This window comes from Erythrolamprus reginae, chromosome 5, assembly GCF_031021105.1.
Source record: "Erythrolamprus reginae isolate rEryReg1 chromosome 5, rEryReg1.hap1, whole genome shotgun sequence".
In the NCBI taxonomy this organism is placed as follows: domain Eukaryota; kingdom Metazoa; phylum Chordata; class Lepidosauria; order Squamata; family Dipsadidae; genus Erythrolamprus; species Erythrolamprus reginae.
The window spans coordinates 43,833,558-43,850,372 of record NC_091954.1 but is presented as its reverse complement, the minus strand read 5'-3'; the positions used below and the strand labels follow the sequence as shown (position 1 = coordinate 43,850,372).

Here is a 16,815-nt window from a genome sequence, read left to right as displayed (position 1 = left end):
ATTAAAAATTATTTAAAATATAAGCAATTGAATATTTAAAATGACACATTTTAAGTGTGTTGTCATTTCATTGTTTAAAATGTGTCTTTGAATATGTCTTTAGATATTGAGCATGGATTCTAGTTTTAGTTATATGTACTTTGCTTTTTCTCTCATGCTGGGATCTTCTCTGAATGGCAAGCTAAGGCACGTCTAACATCTAACTGTGCAAGAGAAGCAGCAGCTTGCTTTGGAACATATTCCAGCCTCTGCTTTTGATCTTCTAGCAGAGAACGTACTCAGATTCAGCCAAATAACAGCACAATTCTTGGAGCCAGGACTAGAAATGTCAGCTGTTAAAGTGTCCATGACCTTAGCCAATGAAATGGCTGAAGACAGATTATGATTTTGTATTGCATGATACTGACAATAGTCTAAATATTTTTCTTTTTTTCAACATTCCCATAATGATCCTTATGTCCTGTGTATACAAAGTGGAAGATTTTCAGAGATGGGTATAATCTCAACAAAATACCGTAGTGTTTAGTGCCTTGCTCAGGTTTCTTGTACTTTCTTTCAAGATTCTTCATTCTATCATCCCATGATATTGAATTTTCTCTTCAGGGAAAAAAATGTGTTTTAGGAAGCTGTCTTACATTAGATTAGACTTTGCCTAGGTAATACTACCTACTTTCAGTGAGAGTAGCTCTGCAAGGTCTTAGGTAGATCTTGATATTTATTATTTATTTATTAATTGGACTTTTATACCCTATGACTTATATGTACAGTATGTCTTTTAATAGTGTGTTGTAATCTTGTATTTAATTTGGTATTATATACCTGTTACGGAATTTTGGTTTCTCCTTTAATATTATAGAGAACATTTGGTTCCTGTGACCTTCATTAATACAGGCCAAGAACTTTGTGAGAACTAAGTAATAATTCTGTGAACTCATTCTTGCTTTCTACATTGTATTAGTGAAAAAGGGTGTATTAGTTGGTTCCTCCAAAGTATCCCTCAGGATAGCTGAGGCCTCAGGTGCTTGTGAGCACAAGGCTGCAGGGTGCACCACTGCCCATCTTGCCCGCCCCGTCGGGGAGGTGCAGTGTGTGTGTGCTAGGACCCGAAAGATGGTGAACTATGCCAGCTGAAATTCACATACTGTTCTCTGAATGGAGAGAAGGATAATAATTCAAATGTCTCCTTTTATGTCAGCCAATATAAAACATTTAAGTTTCATGCTTGAAGATATAGAAAGTTGTATAGTTATATTTCATAATGTTTTCCATAGCTATTTTCATATCAGTTTAGCAAATCAGAATGTAAACATTTCATGGGATACTAAAACTTCTAATGAATCTTAGAAGAAATATTAATGATAAACTAGTTGAAACTTCTTTACCATATACTTGAAATATCCCCCTCCCCATTTGCTTTAAGTAGTCTTTCATTGCTCTAAACATACCTGCATCCAGGATCTCAACTGGAGAGTAGACTTGCTGAATTTCAAAATGTTTAATTTCATCTATTAAACCAGTATTTCTCAAATAGTGCCGCGGGCACGAAGGGGGGCGGGTGGGCGGGTGAAGCAATACCAAGGGGCACGTGACCCCAGGGAACATGCTTTTCTTGCCGCAGGGAATAGGGGTTTTTTGCACCGAACAATAACACACAACAGAGTAGGAGATATAAAGTGTATATAACAAATCCTTAAGAGACACTACGGAAAAATATTTAATAGAGACAGAGAAAATGAGGCAAACGTAAATCTCCTGAAAGCTAAGATGAGGAGATATAAGAAAGTGTATGTAGCACTTGGCTTCACTAACTACAGTGGGAGACGAGGAAAGATCGGTATGTTTACTTTGTTTAAAAATGTTGGCACAGGACAGCATGAAGTCAATACATTAAGGCGTCACTTAAACACATTACACCCCAATCATGCTAAGTCACTTAAGTTTTTTAAGCGAAAACATGCTGAATATTGCAAACAATTATCCCGGCGGAGAGTTGGGGGACAGTCGAAATGTTTACTTCTTCCTGGGGGAGCGTAACAGAAAATAATTGAGAAACACTATTAAACCAATAGAAAGATTGGAAGGCAAAGCTTCCTAGTCTGCTTGATTTCTAAAATGTATATTTTTTATCTATCATTTTTCATAGTTTTTAGAAATATAAAAATAAATCATGATGAGAAGAAGCATGATCAGACTGAGTTGAAAAATCATAGCATGGTTTCTTAATTTAGATTCTGAGAATGTGCATGTTTTATTTCAAATTTCAGACTCTTTATTTTCACCAACTGGTGAAAATATCACTGGTAAATTAGTATATTAAAATAAATAATTAGTTAAAATTACAATTACCTTAATATTAACCTTTAAAACATGGGTGTCAAACTTGTGGCTACATGTTGCCATTACATGTCATGTCGTGACTTTACTCTCTTCACAGAGTTGAGGTGGGGGTGGCCGGCATATGACACATCCGGCCTAAGGGCCGCCAGTTTGACACCCCTGCTTTAAAGAATAAAGGAGTTATGGTGGTAGATAAAAATAAAGCTATGTGAGTAAATTAATCAATAAATTAATTAATCATATCTATTGGTAGCAAAATTTTAAAATTTGTGATTATAAGAAAATGAATGTTGTGAGCTAGCTTAATTAAATGTCTATAAACAATGAATTATCTTAATTTTAAAAATAATATACTTCTCAATTTTATTTTAGAAATCTAGGTCTTGGCTGGTCACATTACCTGTACTAAATTGGGTTAGCATGATTGAAAGGGGATATAATTTCTATTCAGGCTGTTCAGAGCTCTTTATTTTTAACACACGTTTAACTAAAACACTTGGGAGAAGTCCATTTGTTAAAAATTCAACATCCCCACCCCTCTAATTAAGATCTGAGAATATTCCCTGTGTATACGTGTCTGAATTAGCAAAGAAAAGGCCTCCAGCAAACAAAATGAAGCTAATCTACATTTTTCATTGTAACTTAAGTTGTTGTAACTACAAACTGGCAAGGCATGATAAAAAGTTTTAGAAAGACAGGTGACTTCAGATAAGTTCTTCAGTATTGGGCTTGTTTATCATATCAGCGGTTTAGACTATCATAATAAAAACAAGTTATTTTGAAATAGGTTTTGCTGAAATAAATGGAGCTGAGTTCCAAATGATAACTTTGACCAGGATGTGGATAACTGGTAAACCAGTCTAAATCATTCTGCCCTTGAGTGGGAGAAATTAACCTGATTAGAAGTAATGGAAACAGAGAAGTGAAACATACTTACATACAAACACACACACACACACACCTACAATGTAATAGTTGAAATGCACTATTTCTACAGGTTTTTGAATAGATCCTAAGTTGCTTGTCTTTCCTTTGGATTCCTATTTCACAAGACAAGCAATGAGAGAAAGGTTCATATAGTCATTTGGTGATTATGACTCATTACAGATGATAAATGACCCACTGAACTTCAAAATTCCTGTTTGCTCAATAGAAAAGAAAATCCCCATTTTGTATGTCAGGCTGCAAAATGTGGAAGCAGTTTTTCATGAGTTTGTGTATGATAAAAAAAGACATACTATGAGCCATGCCATTTTTGTTCACAGCTGCTTACAAAAGAATGTTTTTATGTGTGTTTTTCCTAATGAGTTTCATTCTTTTCTTTTAGGCATTTGACATGGCTTCAGAAGTGCATAAACAAGTAAGTTTCTGTAAGGGTGGTGAGAGAAAAATAGTGCATTTAAGTCAACGCAGAAAGTAATAATATTGAAGAAGAATTCACATAACAAAGTTGGCATCCTTCCCCAGTGTCCAGCAGTCAGTGTTAAAAATCCAGTCGACAAGATTGATGCTGCATTGTAAATCTCAGTAACTCTGTCATGGTTGGTAACAGGCAGCAGTGGACCTTTCTGCATCACATATTTATCTTCCATAGACCATAACCTAATTGAACATTGCTGTACTTTTTAGGGTTAACTGAGCTTTTTCTGCTCTTCCTTGACTAGATTAATCTTCTTAAAAGCAAAAGAAATAAAACCTAAAGTTTTGTCTTCACATTGATATTGTGAATCCATGTGTAGTGTTTGATACTCTGTACATTGAATGGATGTATAAATTGTACACAGCACCATATTTTAACAATTGTTTATGAAACAGCAACATTAGTACAGTAGTTGATGTTCCATTTAAATGCAGAATACATTAGAAAAATCATAAGGTTTGAATATATTGAAAAAATATTTTTTTCTTTCCCTCCTTCATTCGTCTCTTTGTGATGGTAAGAGAGATTGTGATGTGTGTTAATTCAGTGCAGCTCATATTTACAAATCACATAGTAGTAAAATCCAGAAGATGTGGGAGTATCTGATTTTTAATTTATTTGACAGTTTCTACAGTGGCGTGATTTAGGGTATGCCTTCTCTCAATTCCATACTTCAAAAGAAGAAAACCATAGAAAAATGATTAATATGAAATCATAGCATTTTTTCTTACAATCTAATACTTTTGACTCTTTATATGATAGTCTTAAATTGTAATGTTGTCTACATGCCTACATGTCTACACTCTTATATCCCTCAATTACCTAAATCCATGGTAAATTATAAACAACATTTAAATTTGCTCTTTGTTCCACTCTTAGAGGTGAAGGCACACACAATTATTTTATATTGCAGGATAATATAAAGTATGCATGTAGAATTAGAGTTATTGGGTTTATGCTTTTACTGCCAATCAGTAGTGGCTTGCAGAATCTATTGAAAATAGAATTACTCTTGAATTTTGTACTAGCTCTAGGATTCTTGGGCAAGGAAAAATACCATTTTAAGGAGACCGCCAAAATGTCATAGAACATTAAATAAGTCTTCTTCCTTTTAATTTGTGGAAGCTGCAATTGTGAATAGATTGTCTTCCTTTTGTTTTCCTACAGTGGAGAAGATACACAGCTTTTTCAAAATGCAGGCTCAGTACAAACTTCTTCACACTTAATTCAGTGGTAATAATGAGCACTTTTTTCATAGTTAATGAGCATAAAAAGTTGTATTGTAATTTTATATATCCCAGCTTTTCCTATTAAAATGGGTTGGAAGTTGTATAATATGTAGAGCAAGAAAGTCAAACTCGTGGCGTTGTATCACATATCACACCACATTTTCCCCCCTTCGATAAACTGGGTTTGTGTGTGGGCAGCGCATGATGCCTCTGGCCCGTGCGATGCGAATTTAACACTCCTGATGTAGAAAACCTAAAAATTCTTCATTTCAATTCTGTCCCCCTCCCTGGTTTCACTTTTAGTTTTTTTAAACACATATTATATCACTATGACCTACGTTTGCTGTATTAGTCTGAACGATCAAAAGTTCAGTTAATATATAAATTGTTATACTATGCTGTATTTTGGATGTTAAGAATATGGTATTAATTCCTGCCCAGTCTCTTAGTTCTTGCTTTAGTTCTACAAAAACTCATTTTCAAATTCAGCATTGCTTGTTTCTGTGTATTATGAATGTTAGGATTTATAGCCAGCTGCATATCATATACAATTTAGAATGTTGTCAACAATCTTCCTTGTAGATATTTGACTAACTCTTTAAGATTAGTAGATATCCTATGAATATACAATTTATTTTAGCATAAGATTTTGCATAGATGACAATTTTATAATTATTGCAAAACAATTGTCTAAATTGTTTTAACAATGGCAATAGAAATAGTCTTATTTGCTTTTGAGCTGATTTAAATGTGCCATAGCTCAGTTTAGTTAAAGAGAAGTATTGTTAACATATTGCTTGAATGGATTATTATTGCTATTATCCTCTAGTTCTGACTTTTCAGGTGTAGCTATTTTAGTGTTATGGAGGATGATGGATGATCCAGGAAAGTTTCTTTTGAAGCACTTCTGATATTGTGCAATGCACTTGGGGGTCAGCTGCACTTGACTGATGCATGATTTATCTGATGTCCCTGCCACTTTCAGAGATAAAGCTGCTATTTTATCAAAAATGCCAGCAACTGTGACTTAGAATTTATATGCTTTCTTTTTCAAATAATTGGTATGATTATTTTCTGGTGTAGCAATAAAATTATAGAGGTAATTGCACACAAATGTGAGATAGCACCAAAATACAATAAAATTAACCTGAATTAGCTTCACTTGTCAATGAAGTATTTATGAAATGTATTTTTGCAATAAGAGAGACCAATATTATAGCTGGAAGGTGAGTTATTGCCTTAATGTAATACAGTTTGAAATTTTAAAAAAGAAACTTACAGTTGAGCGTGATTGTGCTTTTGAAATTAAGCTGAAATGATATAATTGACAGCAATAATACATTGTGAAGGTAATATCTTTTATTGTGTTATGCCTAGTTGCCTTTTCTGTTACTTTGTTCTGATTTGAGCTTGTCAAATAACATGAGAAATTCTTCTGTGAAATTTTGTCCATTTCAATAAGAGAATATATATAATTTGCTTTGCCATTCTCCGTACTGAAGGAGCGGGTCCAGCAGTCACATGGGTTGCTCATGTCCAATCCGGTGGAACTGAGCCTAGTATTAAAAAAGCTTGCCGGATCCGCCCCTTCCCCAGAATTCGCTCAGTTCGCATATCCTGCGGTTGTATTGTGATAGCTCGTTCAACATTCTAACACCTTCCCTTCGATCTTTCCTTCAAAAAGTAGTAAGATTTATTGTCTTTATTTATTTACTTGCACTAATTGCGCCAGCCGTTTAAAAGAAAAAAAGACAAAAAGCGGCTCGGCTTTTTTCCTTGGGAGAAGTTGCGGTTTCGTTTTCCCCCGGCGGTTTTGCCGGTTACGATTCCTGCGGCCGCTTGTGGATTCTTCTAATCCTTTGGCCTGGAGGTCCTGGTGCAAGTATTTATCTATTGAATTATTGATTATTTATTGTATACAAATATTTAAGGGCTTAAGAAATACCTCCTGCGGAGTGAGACGCCTTCCAGTCTCCTGGACTTAGTCGATCGCTCTTCCTTTAAAAAAAATTCTACGGAGCGATTTTTTCGGCGCGAAGGCCTTCGCGCCCCTTTTTTAAATCTAGGCCTCTCGTGTTGGCCTCCTGCCAGCCGCGTAGGCCTCAGTCCACCGCGTGGATCCCGGAGCGGGCCTTGGGGGTCCCAGGCTAAATTCTCCACCGGCTAAGCCTCCAACCAGAGTGCCTTGGTTTACTTAATTATAAAGTTTAGGGAGGCTGGCCCCGCTGGATTTGGGGGCACGAACTCTGGGTTTGCCCAGATTGTCCTCAAGTTTCAGCAGCTTCGAGGCCTCGAAGCAGGATCCATTCCTCTTGGGAAGTCCTTGAAATTCTTCTCCTTATTATTCAGTTATTGGCTCAGCCTTGTCTTCTGTTAATTGTCAGACTATGGCTACTTTTCCCAAGAGAGGCACAACTAAAGGTCCCAGAGAGGCCAGGCCTACAGGCGATGAGATTACTAGTATCCCCCAGGCCTCTTCCTCCTCTTCTCCAGGGGCCCGCCCCTCGACCAAGGTCACCAGGGCCGAGAAGAGAAGGGACCTAGCCCTACAAAAAATCCATAACAAATCAGCAAAACTTTTGAAAGTGCAGGCCCAAGTAATCAGTAGTCAAGACCCACCAGAGGCCTCTAGTCTGCCTCCTTCTGGGGTCCCTGTGTTATCTCTGGATGAGCCAAACCTAGACAGACCCCAACCTAACCTATGGGGCATAGGTCCAGAGGAACCAGATATTATTGAAGATTCCCCCCAGCCAGGATCCTCCCAGGCCTTTAGGGATTCTTCTGCCATTTCTGCTGATATTTCCAGTTTACCTCCTGAGTTCCAATCTATTTTTGCTGTGTTGTCCAAAGCCATTGATGCCAAACTCTCCACCATCAATGAGCTTCCCTTACCTCTTCCTCCTTCTCGTCCCTCCCGCCCTTTGGGTTCCTCCCCAGCGGTCAGAGCTCCTATTCAGGATGATTCAGAATCCTCCCAGGATGAATATGAGGATGTAGAGGAGGATGAGGACCCTTTTCAGGGCTTATCAGATGATGAGGAATCCCAAATAAAGGTCCCTCCTCCAATTACTATTTTTCCTTCTCAATTATTCAAATCTCTCCTCCTCAAAGCTAGAATTTCTACGGGATTAGCGGCCCAGGAGAAACAAGCCTCCACTTCCACTGATCCCCCGGAGGAGAATTTACCTTACTTCACAGAGGAACAGGAGGATAACGAGGTAATTCCTATGCCTAAATTGTTTAAAGATGCCTTACTCAAACAGTGGGATTTTCCAGCCTCTGGCCTTAATCCCTCCACCAAGGACAGAAAGTTGTATAAACTCTCCTCTTCCTATGAAGAGCTTCTATCCTTTCCCAAACCAGATGAACCTGTCAAGATTCTTCACTCGGCAGCGGCTGTGCCAGGCGAGGCGGAGGAAGTCCTCCGCCCAGAGGACAAGCGCATCGAGCAAATGCTCAAAAGAGGTTTCACCGCTGATTCCTGGGCCATTAAAAGTTCTGCAGCGGCCTCCTTTTTCTCCAGAGCCATGCTGCTGTGGCTTCGCCAACTTCAACAGCACATTCCTCCCGATGACTTGAGAGGTCAACAAGACTTCAACAAGGTCTTTGCAGCTGCCCAGTACGTGGCTGATGCCACCTTGCAATCTACTAGATTTTCTGCTAAGTCTATTGCAGCTTCTACAACGGCAAGAAGACTTCTATGGATTCGCCCTTGGCAAGCGGGAGTTCGCCAAAAGTGGCAGTTATCCCAGGGCCCCTTAAAGCGCGACCTTCTCTTCGGTGATCTTCTGGATCCACTCCTCACGGAGACCACGGACAAGAAGAAGGTTTTGGGTCCAACCACGAAAAAGGCTACCAAAACGCAGTCCTTTCGTCGCCCAGGGCGCCAGCAAGATCAAGCGGCTTCCTATCAGAGATCTCCAGGTCAGTATTCCCCCCGCTTTCGTTCCCAAGGTAGGAACTCCAGGGGTAGAGGGTTTCGCTTCCAAAGGGGAGCTTCCTCTAACAGGGCTTCAAAAAAACCTAGATGGTAATCTTACCTCCATTCCCATAGGGGGTCGCCTAGCTCATTTCGCCTCTAATTGGCGTCTCACCTCCAAGGACCCTTGGGTCATTGACACAGTTCAAGCAGGCCTTCTTTTAGAATTTATTTCTCCTCCCCCTAAACGTTTTATTTCCTGCCCTTCTCCCAGGTCATCCTCAGATTGTAACCGTATGGAGGAGGCCATTTCTCATCTATTGTCCATCAGAGCCATTCAACCGGTCCCTTCCGGTCAGAAGGGCCTAGGTTTTTACTCCATCCTATTTATGGTTCCAAAGTCCTCCGGAGGTTGGAGAGCCATTTTGGATTTAAAGAAACTAAACCTATTCATCAAATATAGGAAGTTTAAGATGCACTCCTTGTCTTCTATTTTGGCCGCCATTCACTCGGGAGATTTCATGGTCTCCTTAGACCTCACTGAGGCCTACCTTCACATTCCTATAGCCAAATGCCACAGAAAATTTTTACGTTTTTCCTTTCAAGGCAGGCATTTCCAGTATAGGGCGATGCCATTTGGCCTTTCCTCGGCCCCTCGGGTCTTTACAAAGCTCTTGGGGTCCCTGGCGGCCTATATCCGGGCGTCTCCCATCCACATTTTATGTTATCTTGATGATATTTTGATTCATGGGAACTCCCTAGAGAGAGTGAAAACAGACCTTTCTGTCACCATGTCAGTCCTCCAGGACCATGGATTTTCCATCAACTTTGATAAAAGTCACCTCCAACCTTCCACATCCATTTCTCACCTGGGATCCATTATTGATTCAAAATCCTCCCAGGTTTTTCTCTCTCCCGAGAGAAAACTCAGTATAGTGGAGTTAATTTCTAACATTTTATCTAATTCTTCAGTATCCATAGTTACTCTATCTTCCCTTTTGGGGAAGATGGTGTCATGCATAGGCATCATTCCCTGGGCTCGCCTTCATGCTAGGGAACTCCAGTGGCTCCTGTTGCCTTTTCAGAGATCGGGGCACAGCAACTCAAATCGACGCATTGTCATCCCACTGAGTGTTCGCAGATCCTTCAAGTGGTGGAAGTCTCCGGCCATGGACAGAGGATCCCCGTTCAGGTGCCCGGATCAATTTGTCATCACCACAGATGCCAGTTTATCGGGATGGGGCGCCCACGCCCAGGGGATGATAGCCCAGGGCACGTGGTCCCCGGAGGAAGCTTCCAGGCCAATCAATTGGCTAGAGTTAAGAGCCGTTTCCCTGGCTCTGAAGCATTTCTCTCCTCGCATTCCCAACCGGCACGTTCTCATTCTCACCGACAACATTGCCACAAAAAGCCATATCTGCAGACAGGGGGGCACGAGATCCAAGGCTCTCATGAGGGAGGCCCTCAAGTTGGGCCTTTGGGCGGAAAAACATCTCCAGTCGCTCCTAGCCGATCACATCTCGGGGAGTCTCAACGTCCAGGCGGATTGGCTATCCCGAGCAACGATAGACCCAGGAGAGTGGAACCTCCATCAAGACCTGTTCCATCAAATCACCCTCAGATTCGGCCTACCAATTCTGGATCTCTTCGCGACCAATGCGAACGCCCAACTCCCTCGCTTCTATTCCAGATTTCCATCCCCGGGAGCGGAAGCAATCAATGCCCTCCGGAGTCCATGGCCTCCAGGCCTACTCTACGCATTTCCTCCAATTCCAATCCTCCCGGACGTGATTCACAAGGTCCTCACCGAGAGGGCCCGAGTAATCGTAATCGCCCCCCATTGGCCCCGCCGGCCCTGGTTCGCGGATCTCCAACAGCTGTCCGTCCAGGACCCTTGGCGACTCCCCGTTTCGGGGGATATGCTGCGGCAGGGGGCCTCTTTCCATCCAGACCCGGAGTGGTTCCACCTCACCGCCTGGCTGTTATCAGGAGAGATTTAGAACTGCGTGGTCATGACCCCGATTCAGTGGAGGTCATTTTAAAGGCCAGAAGGGGTTCGACCAATCGAATCTACGACCACACGTGGTCCAAGTTTCACCAGTGGTGTCTACAGGAAGGTCTCTCCCCTCTGTGCATCCCCATACACAGAATTATTTCCTTCCTTATGCAAGGCTTCCATAAAGGACTTTCCACCAGCACCCTCCGGCGTCATCTGGCAGCCATTTCATCTGTCCTAGGGGGCCCCCGCAGACAGCCTCTCCGATCCTTCCCTGAAGTTCAGGAATTCCTCAAGGGCATAGCCAACCTCAGACCTTCCAAGGTCCACAGGTATCCTTCCTGGGATTTGCCACGGGTTCTCCATTCCCTCACGCAGGCACCATACGAACCCCTAAAATCGGCGTCCCTCAGGTACCTATCCTTTAAGGTAGCATTCCTGGTGGCTATTACCTCTGCCCGACGCATTTCGGAGCTGGCTGCCCTCTCAATCAGGCAGGACCTTTGTCAATTCCATCAGGACAAGGTAGTCTTGCGACTGGACCCTACCTTCTTACCCAAGGTCAGTTCCATGTTCCACAGATCTCAGGATATTGTCCTACCTTCCTTCTGCCTCCAACGAGACCATCCCTTGGCAATTAGATGGCACACCCTGGATCTCACCAGAGCGCTGAGAATATATATCCAACGCACAGGACCCTTTCGGAGGTCAGAAGCACTTTTTGTAGCCTATCATCCCAGAGTCATGGGGGCCAAAGTGTCTTCTACAGTAATAGGCCGTTGGATCAGAGGGACTATATCTAAGGCCTATGAGTCGGCCTCCCTCTCAGTTCCAAGGAACATCACAGCGCATTCCACCAGGAGCGCAGCCACCTCGGCCGCTTGGGCGACTCAAGCCCCGTTGGAGGAGGTCTGCAAAGCAGCCACTTGGGCCTCGCCAAATTCCTTCATCAGGCACTACAAAATTGATTCTTACGCTTCAGCGGACGCTGCCTTCGGCAGAAGGGTACTCCAATCCGTTATCTCACACGATAGCAAGCTAATCCCACCCTAGGGACCATCTATTGGGTATGTCCCATGTGACTGCTGGACCCGCTCCTTCAGTACGGAGAATAGGCGTTGATTGCTTACCTGAACGCCTCTTCTCGTACGGTGAGCGGGTACAGCAGTCACTTCCCGCCCTTGTATGTGTCCTCTTTACCTTTCTATATCTTTCTTTCCTCTAACAATGAGAGTTGAACACTACAGAGCTTCACAACTGAGCCTAGTCTATGGATTCGCGAATTCTGGGGAAGGGGCGGATCCGGCAAGCTTTTTTAATACTAGGCTCAGTTCCACCGGATTGGACATGAGCAACCCATGTGACTGCTGTACCCGCTCACCGTACGAGAAGAGGCGTTCAGGTAAGCAATCAACGCCTATTCTGTTTTCATGTCTGGAAAACAATTGGTTTTTGGAAGTGCTATGCTCATTTCTAGTGATCATGGAGTGAGTTTGGGCAGCACAGAACATGGATTTTAGATAGATATTGTTTCTGTGGGAGAACATCCTGTGAAGAGTAAAAAGAAAAGGCAAAGTGAGATTTTAGACTGTCTGCAACTGGAGCATATGCTGATATGGTTGAGATTAAATTATATCATATCTACCCTTTGTTGCAGACTAACATACAAATTATTACTCAATGCAAAGGGCTTTTTTGCCCTATTCTCTAGACCAGTGATTTTCAACCTTTTTTGAGCCACGGCACATTTTTTACATTTACAAAACCATGGGGCACATTGAGGGGGGGGGCGCTAAAAAAATATTGGACAAAAAAATTATCTCTCTTCCTCCCTTTCGCTCTATTTCTCTCTCCCTCTCTCTCTCCCTACCTCTTTTTTTCTCTCTCCATCCCTCTTTCTTTCTCCCTTCTTTCCTCTTTTTGCTCTTTCTCTCTCCCTCCCTACCTCCCTCTATGTCTTTCTCTCTCCCACCTTCCCTCCCTCTCTTTCTCTCTCTCTTGCTTTCTTTCTCTCTCTCTCTCTCTCTCTTGTTTTCTTTCTCTGAACTTCGCGGCACACCTGACCATGTCTTGCGGCACACTAGTGTGCCACGGCACACTGGTTGAAAAACACTGCTCTAGACCAGTGTTTCCCAACCTTGGCAACTTGAAGATATTTGGACTTCAACTCCCAGAATTCCCCAGCCAGCGAATGCTGGCTAGGGAATTCTGGGAGTTGAAGTCTAGATATCTTTAAGTTGTCATGGTTGGGAAACACTGCTCTAGACCAGTGATTTTCAACCTTTTTTTGAGCCGCGGCACATTTTTTACATTTACAAAATTCTGGGGCACACCACCAACCCAAATGACACAAAATGACACAAAATGACACTCTAACACAGTACATATTATACATATAGTGTCAGTAGGGTACAGGGGGCTTGGTTCTGTCTGTTTTGATGGTGTATATAGAGTTTTGAGCTCTTTAAGAAGATGACCCTTCAGGAGGCCATATACAATATAGATAACATGGTGATGCATTGTGTATCACCCTCTGCGGGGGCCTCTTATAAAAAGAAAAAGGTCAAATATCTATATAGAATTCTATTCCATTCCATTCTATTCTATCCAGCCCTCCAATCCATCCTACAAAAGCAGCATTGCCCTCCGCTCCCTTCGCCTTTTTGCCCAGCGGCCAGCCTGGCATTCTTCTTTTTCCCCATTGCACCCCAGGCAAACTAGTGCTGGTCTTCCTCCTGTACCTCCGGCACATACTGGGTCTGGCTAAGAGGGTGACACAGCTCCGAGGAGGAAGTAGCCTCTCCTTCCATCTGCGCTCTCCTCGATTGTCTCCCTCCAGCTCCACAGCCGCCCAATACGACACACCTGAGACTCACGCAGGGATGAAAGAATCACAAGCAGGAGCAGCATGGGGAAGCAGGCTGTGGACGCCGCGCCCTGCTACGACCTGCCGCCGCCCGAAGCCACTGCTAAAGCCACCGCTGCTGCCATTTTCCTGCTTCCATCTCCTTTTCCTCCCATTGTTCCACCTCCACACACCTGACCATGTCTCACGGCACACTAGGGTGCCCCAGCACACTGGTTGAAAAACACTGCTCTAGACACCCCCTAGAAAATTTGTTCAATAGCTTATTTGTCAAAGCATTTAAACAATGCTTTTCTTTCTTTCTCTCTTAGTTATTTGTTCTTTTCTGATGTTTATCTTCTGGTGATCTCAGTATTGGAGAATTCATAGATTTTAAATATGAATGACAACACTACTACATTTTGGATTGATATAGTGTTCTGATACTGGGAGATATATGGTTCATTATTGGGGGGGATAGAAAATGCAGATATTTCCTTCTCTATAGTACATTTCTCTGCCTTGGCTAATTCTTTGGAAGACTGTTGCAATTATTCCACCAAACCCTATAAGCCCTTCAACTTCAATATTTTCCATAAAGCATTGCACTTTTAAACAAGTATAGATAGAATGTTGTAAAATTAAAATTCTGCAGACTCAGATTTGGTCATTAGCTGACTTGTCAAAGCTAATGACCAACAAGGCTTTTCTTTCTTTTATTATTGTCTCTGAATTGAATTGGTTTTTCTTTTCCTGATCTCCACATTGAGAAATTAATGGATTTTAACCTACTTATAATTCAATTTTTTCCTTTAGTAGTAGAACATACCAGTTTTACTATTTTAAAATATCTGATTTAAAAATGGAATTATGAATTGAAATTGTTATAATTCAAATATTTCTTAACATATTTTTAAAAAATCATTCTATATTTTGCTTGATGTGGATGCGTTTTATTACATATTTATTTGTGCCCTCAAGTGACCATCCATAGTTGGTCAACAAATACAATTTTCTTAAATGCGAGAATTATTACTGCTTCCATTGTTCACTTGTTTCATTGTTGATTTGGATCATATGACCACTTCTAATGATTAAATGATCAATCTGATTGATAGTCAAGCATTTTTTAAAGTTCCTGGTTTTGCCACTATGGTAACAGTTCATTTGATAAAAAAGGATGTTTTAGAGCATAGGACAGGTTGTTAGTGAAAACAGCCAGAATATCATTGCAGAATAGTTGTACTCCTTTGTGGATGGAGTATCAGCTGTCATAACTGCCTACTCCTTTTGTTTTAAAATATTTAGTAAGTTTGCCTTCATCCTTGCTTCTTAACTGCTTAAGAACTCACATCTTTCTTCTTCTAAACCTTTTCAGTCTTTCCCTACTAACAGACAGGGTGTTGGATTTTGTATGATATGGAGATAAACTAACTTTGGATTGTGAAATTTTTTTTCAGAATAACTAATAAAGAAAAATGAAAATGTCAATATATGTTGATTTGTGCTGGCTTAAAAAATGATGTGTAAATACTGATATTTTAGTGGATATACAGTGATACCTCGTCTTACAAACCCCTCGTCATACAAACTTTTCGAGATACAAACCCGGGGTTTAAGATTTTTTTGCCCCTTCTTCCAAACTATTTTCACTTTACAGATTCAAGCCGCCGCCACTGGGATGCCCTGCCTCCGGACTTCTGCTGCCAGCGAAGTGCCCGTTTTTGCGCTGCTGGGATTCCCATGAGGCTCCCTCCATGGGAAACACCACCTCCGGACTTCCGTGTTTTTGCGATGCTGCAGGGAAATCCCAGTAGGGGAATCCCAGCAGTGCAAAAACGGGCGCTTCACTGGCAATGGAAGTCCGGAGGGGGGTTTCCCAGCGAGGGGAGCCTCAGCGAAATCGCAGCATCACAAAAACACATAAATAACACATTATACCATTTGTTTATTCCTCTGCAATTATTCAGATACTATTCCTTCAGACCTGCTTCAGCTTGAACCTCCAAGTTGGAACGATCCTTAACTCCATTTAATGAAAAAGATACAGCTTACTAGAAGTCAAGTGAATTACAGTAATGCATAGCCAAAGCTAAAACCAACAATCGTGTGCCAAAATCTCCAAGTCTAACTTTTCCCTCCCATAGTTGCCTCCCATCACTCTGCCCGCATGTCCAATCAAATTAAAACAATATGTTCTCCAATGCACTTGCAAGGAGAGTCCAACATGGGTAATTCTTCAGTCTGATTGGTAGGGACTGAGTTTAATTTAAATATTAGCCAGGCACCGCCCCCTAGCCCTCCAGTCTAAAAAACTCAGTCGCAGTAATGGGACTTAGAGTTTTTTCTCTCTGGTATTAAACCATGGTTTAAGTATATAAGTGTAGTAAATTATATATTATTGAATTGTACCTTGTGTTAATATTTTTTCTCCTTTTTCCTTTCTATTGCAGGCACTTCGGGGGCGGCTCCAAGGTGGCAGCATAGGGTTCCTACCCTCCGTGGGGCGAACCCTTTAAGCTGCGGCTCCTTTTCCGTTTACCCACTGTCAAGCCTCCGTGTGGGTTAGGAAGGAGCCCCCGGGTTGCTTTACCTCCGTGGTAGCGCCCGGTGTCAAGTAACGCGGCTGGCGCTATGGGGAGCCTGCTCCCTGTGGCGGACATGCCGCAGGGGAATCCGGAGCTGGAAGCGCCCCCTCAGAGCCCCCTGGGTCGCTTGGTTGGATCGATGCCTCAGGAAAAGCCCTCGTTTCAGGGCGGCGGCCATTTTGGAGCCAGGATCGGGCGGGAAAGGAAGGTAGCTTCCCGCCCGTTCCCATGGTAACGTTGCGGCGGCCATTGTTGGAGCCGGGGCAGCAGGCACTCGTTTGTTGTGTCACGAGGGTGCCATGGCAACCGGAGGCTTCATCCTATTGGAGGCCTTAGTCAGCGTGAGGTCACGCTCTGTAGGCTTTTAATGCATTTGGATCTGCCCAGAGACACGCAGCCGCACTGAAAGCCAAGGGAAAAAAGACAGTTTGCAAGAGGTTTTTCTCCGTACTGAAGGAGCGGGTCCAGCAGTCACATGGGT

At 42.2% G+C, this 16,815-nt stretch overlaps 1 protein-coding gene across 6 annotated transcripts in view; it reads left to right on the top strand.

Moving 5' to 3' along the window:
- Positions 1-16,815, top strand: part of MGMT (O-6-methylguanine-DNA methyltransferase) — a 296,550-nt gene that overhangs the window by 15,593 nt on the left and 264,142 nt on the right. For 4 of the 6 annotated variants that reach the window (XR_011559179.1, XR_011559178.1, XM_070752470.1 and 1 more), the window contains exon 2: positions 3,665-3,697. The exons of 1 other annotated variant lie outside the window; for it this stretch is intronic. Coding sequence is in view for 2 of the 5 variants with exons in the window: in XM_070752469.1 (XP_070608570.1) it covers positions 3,665-3,697 (33 nt within the window). In the remaining 3 variants the exon portion in view is untranslated. Of the gene's footprint in view, positions 1-3,664; positions 3,698-4,939; positions 4,991-16,815 lie in introns of those variants that run through there. One more of the 6 variants, XM_070752472.1, reaches the window with a different exon arrangement.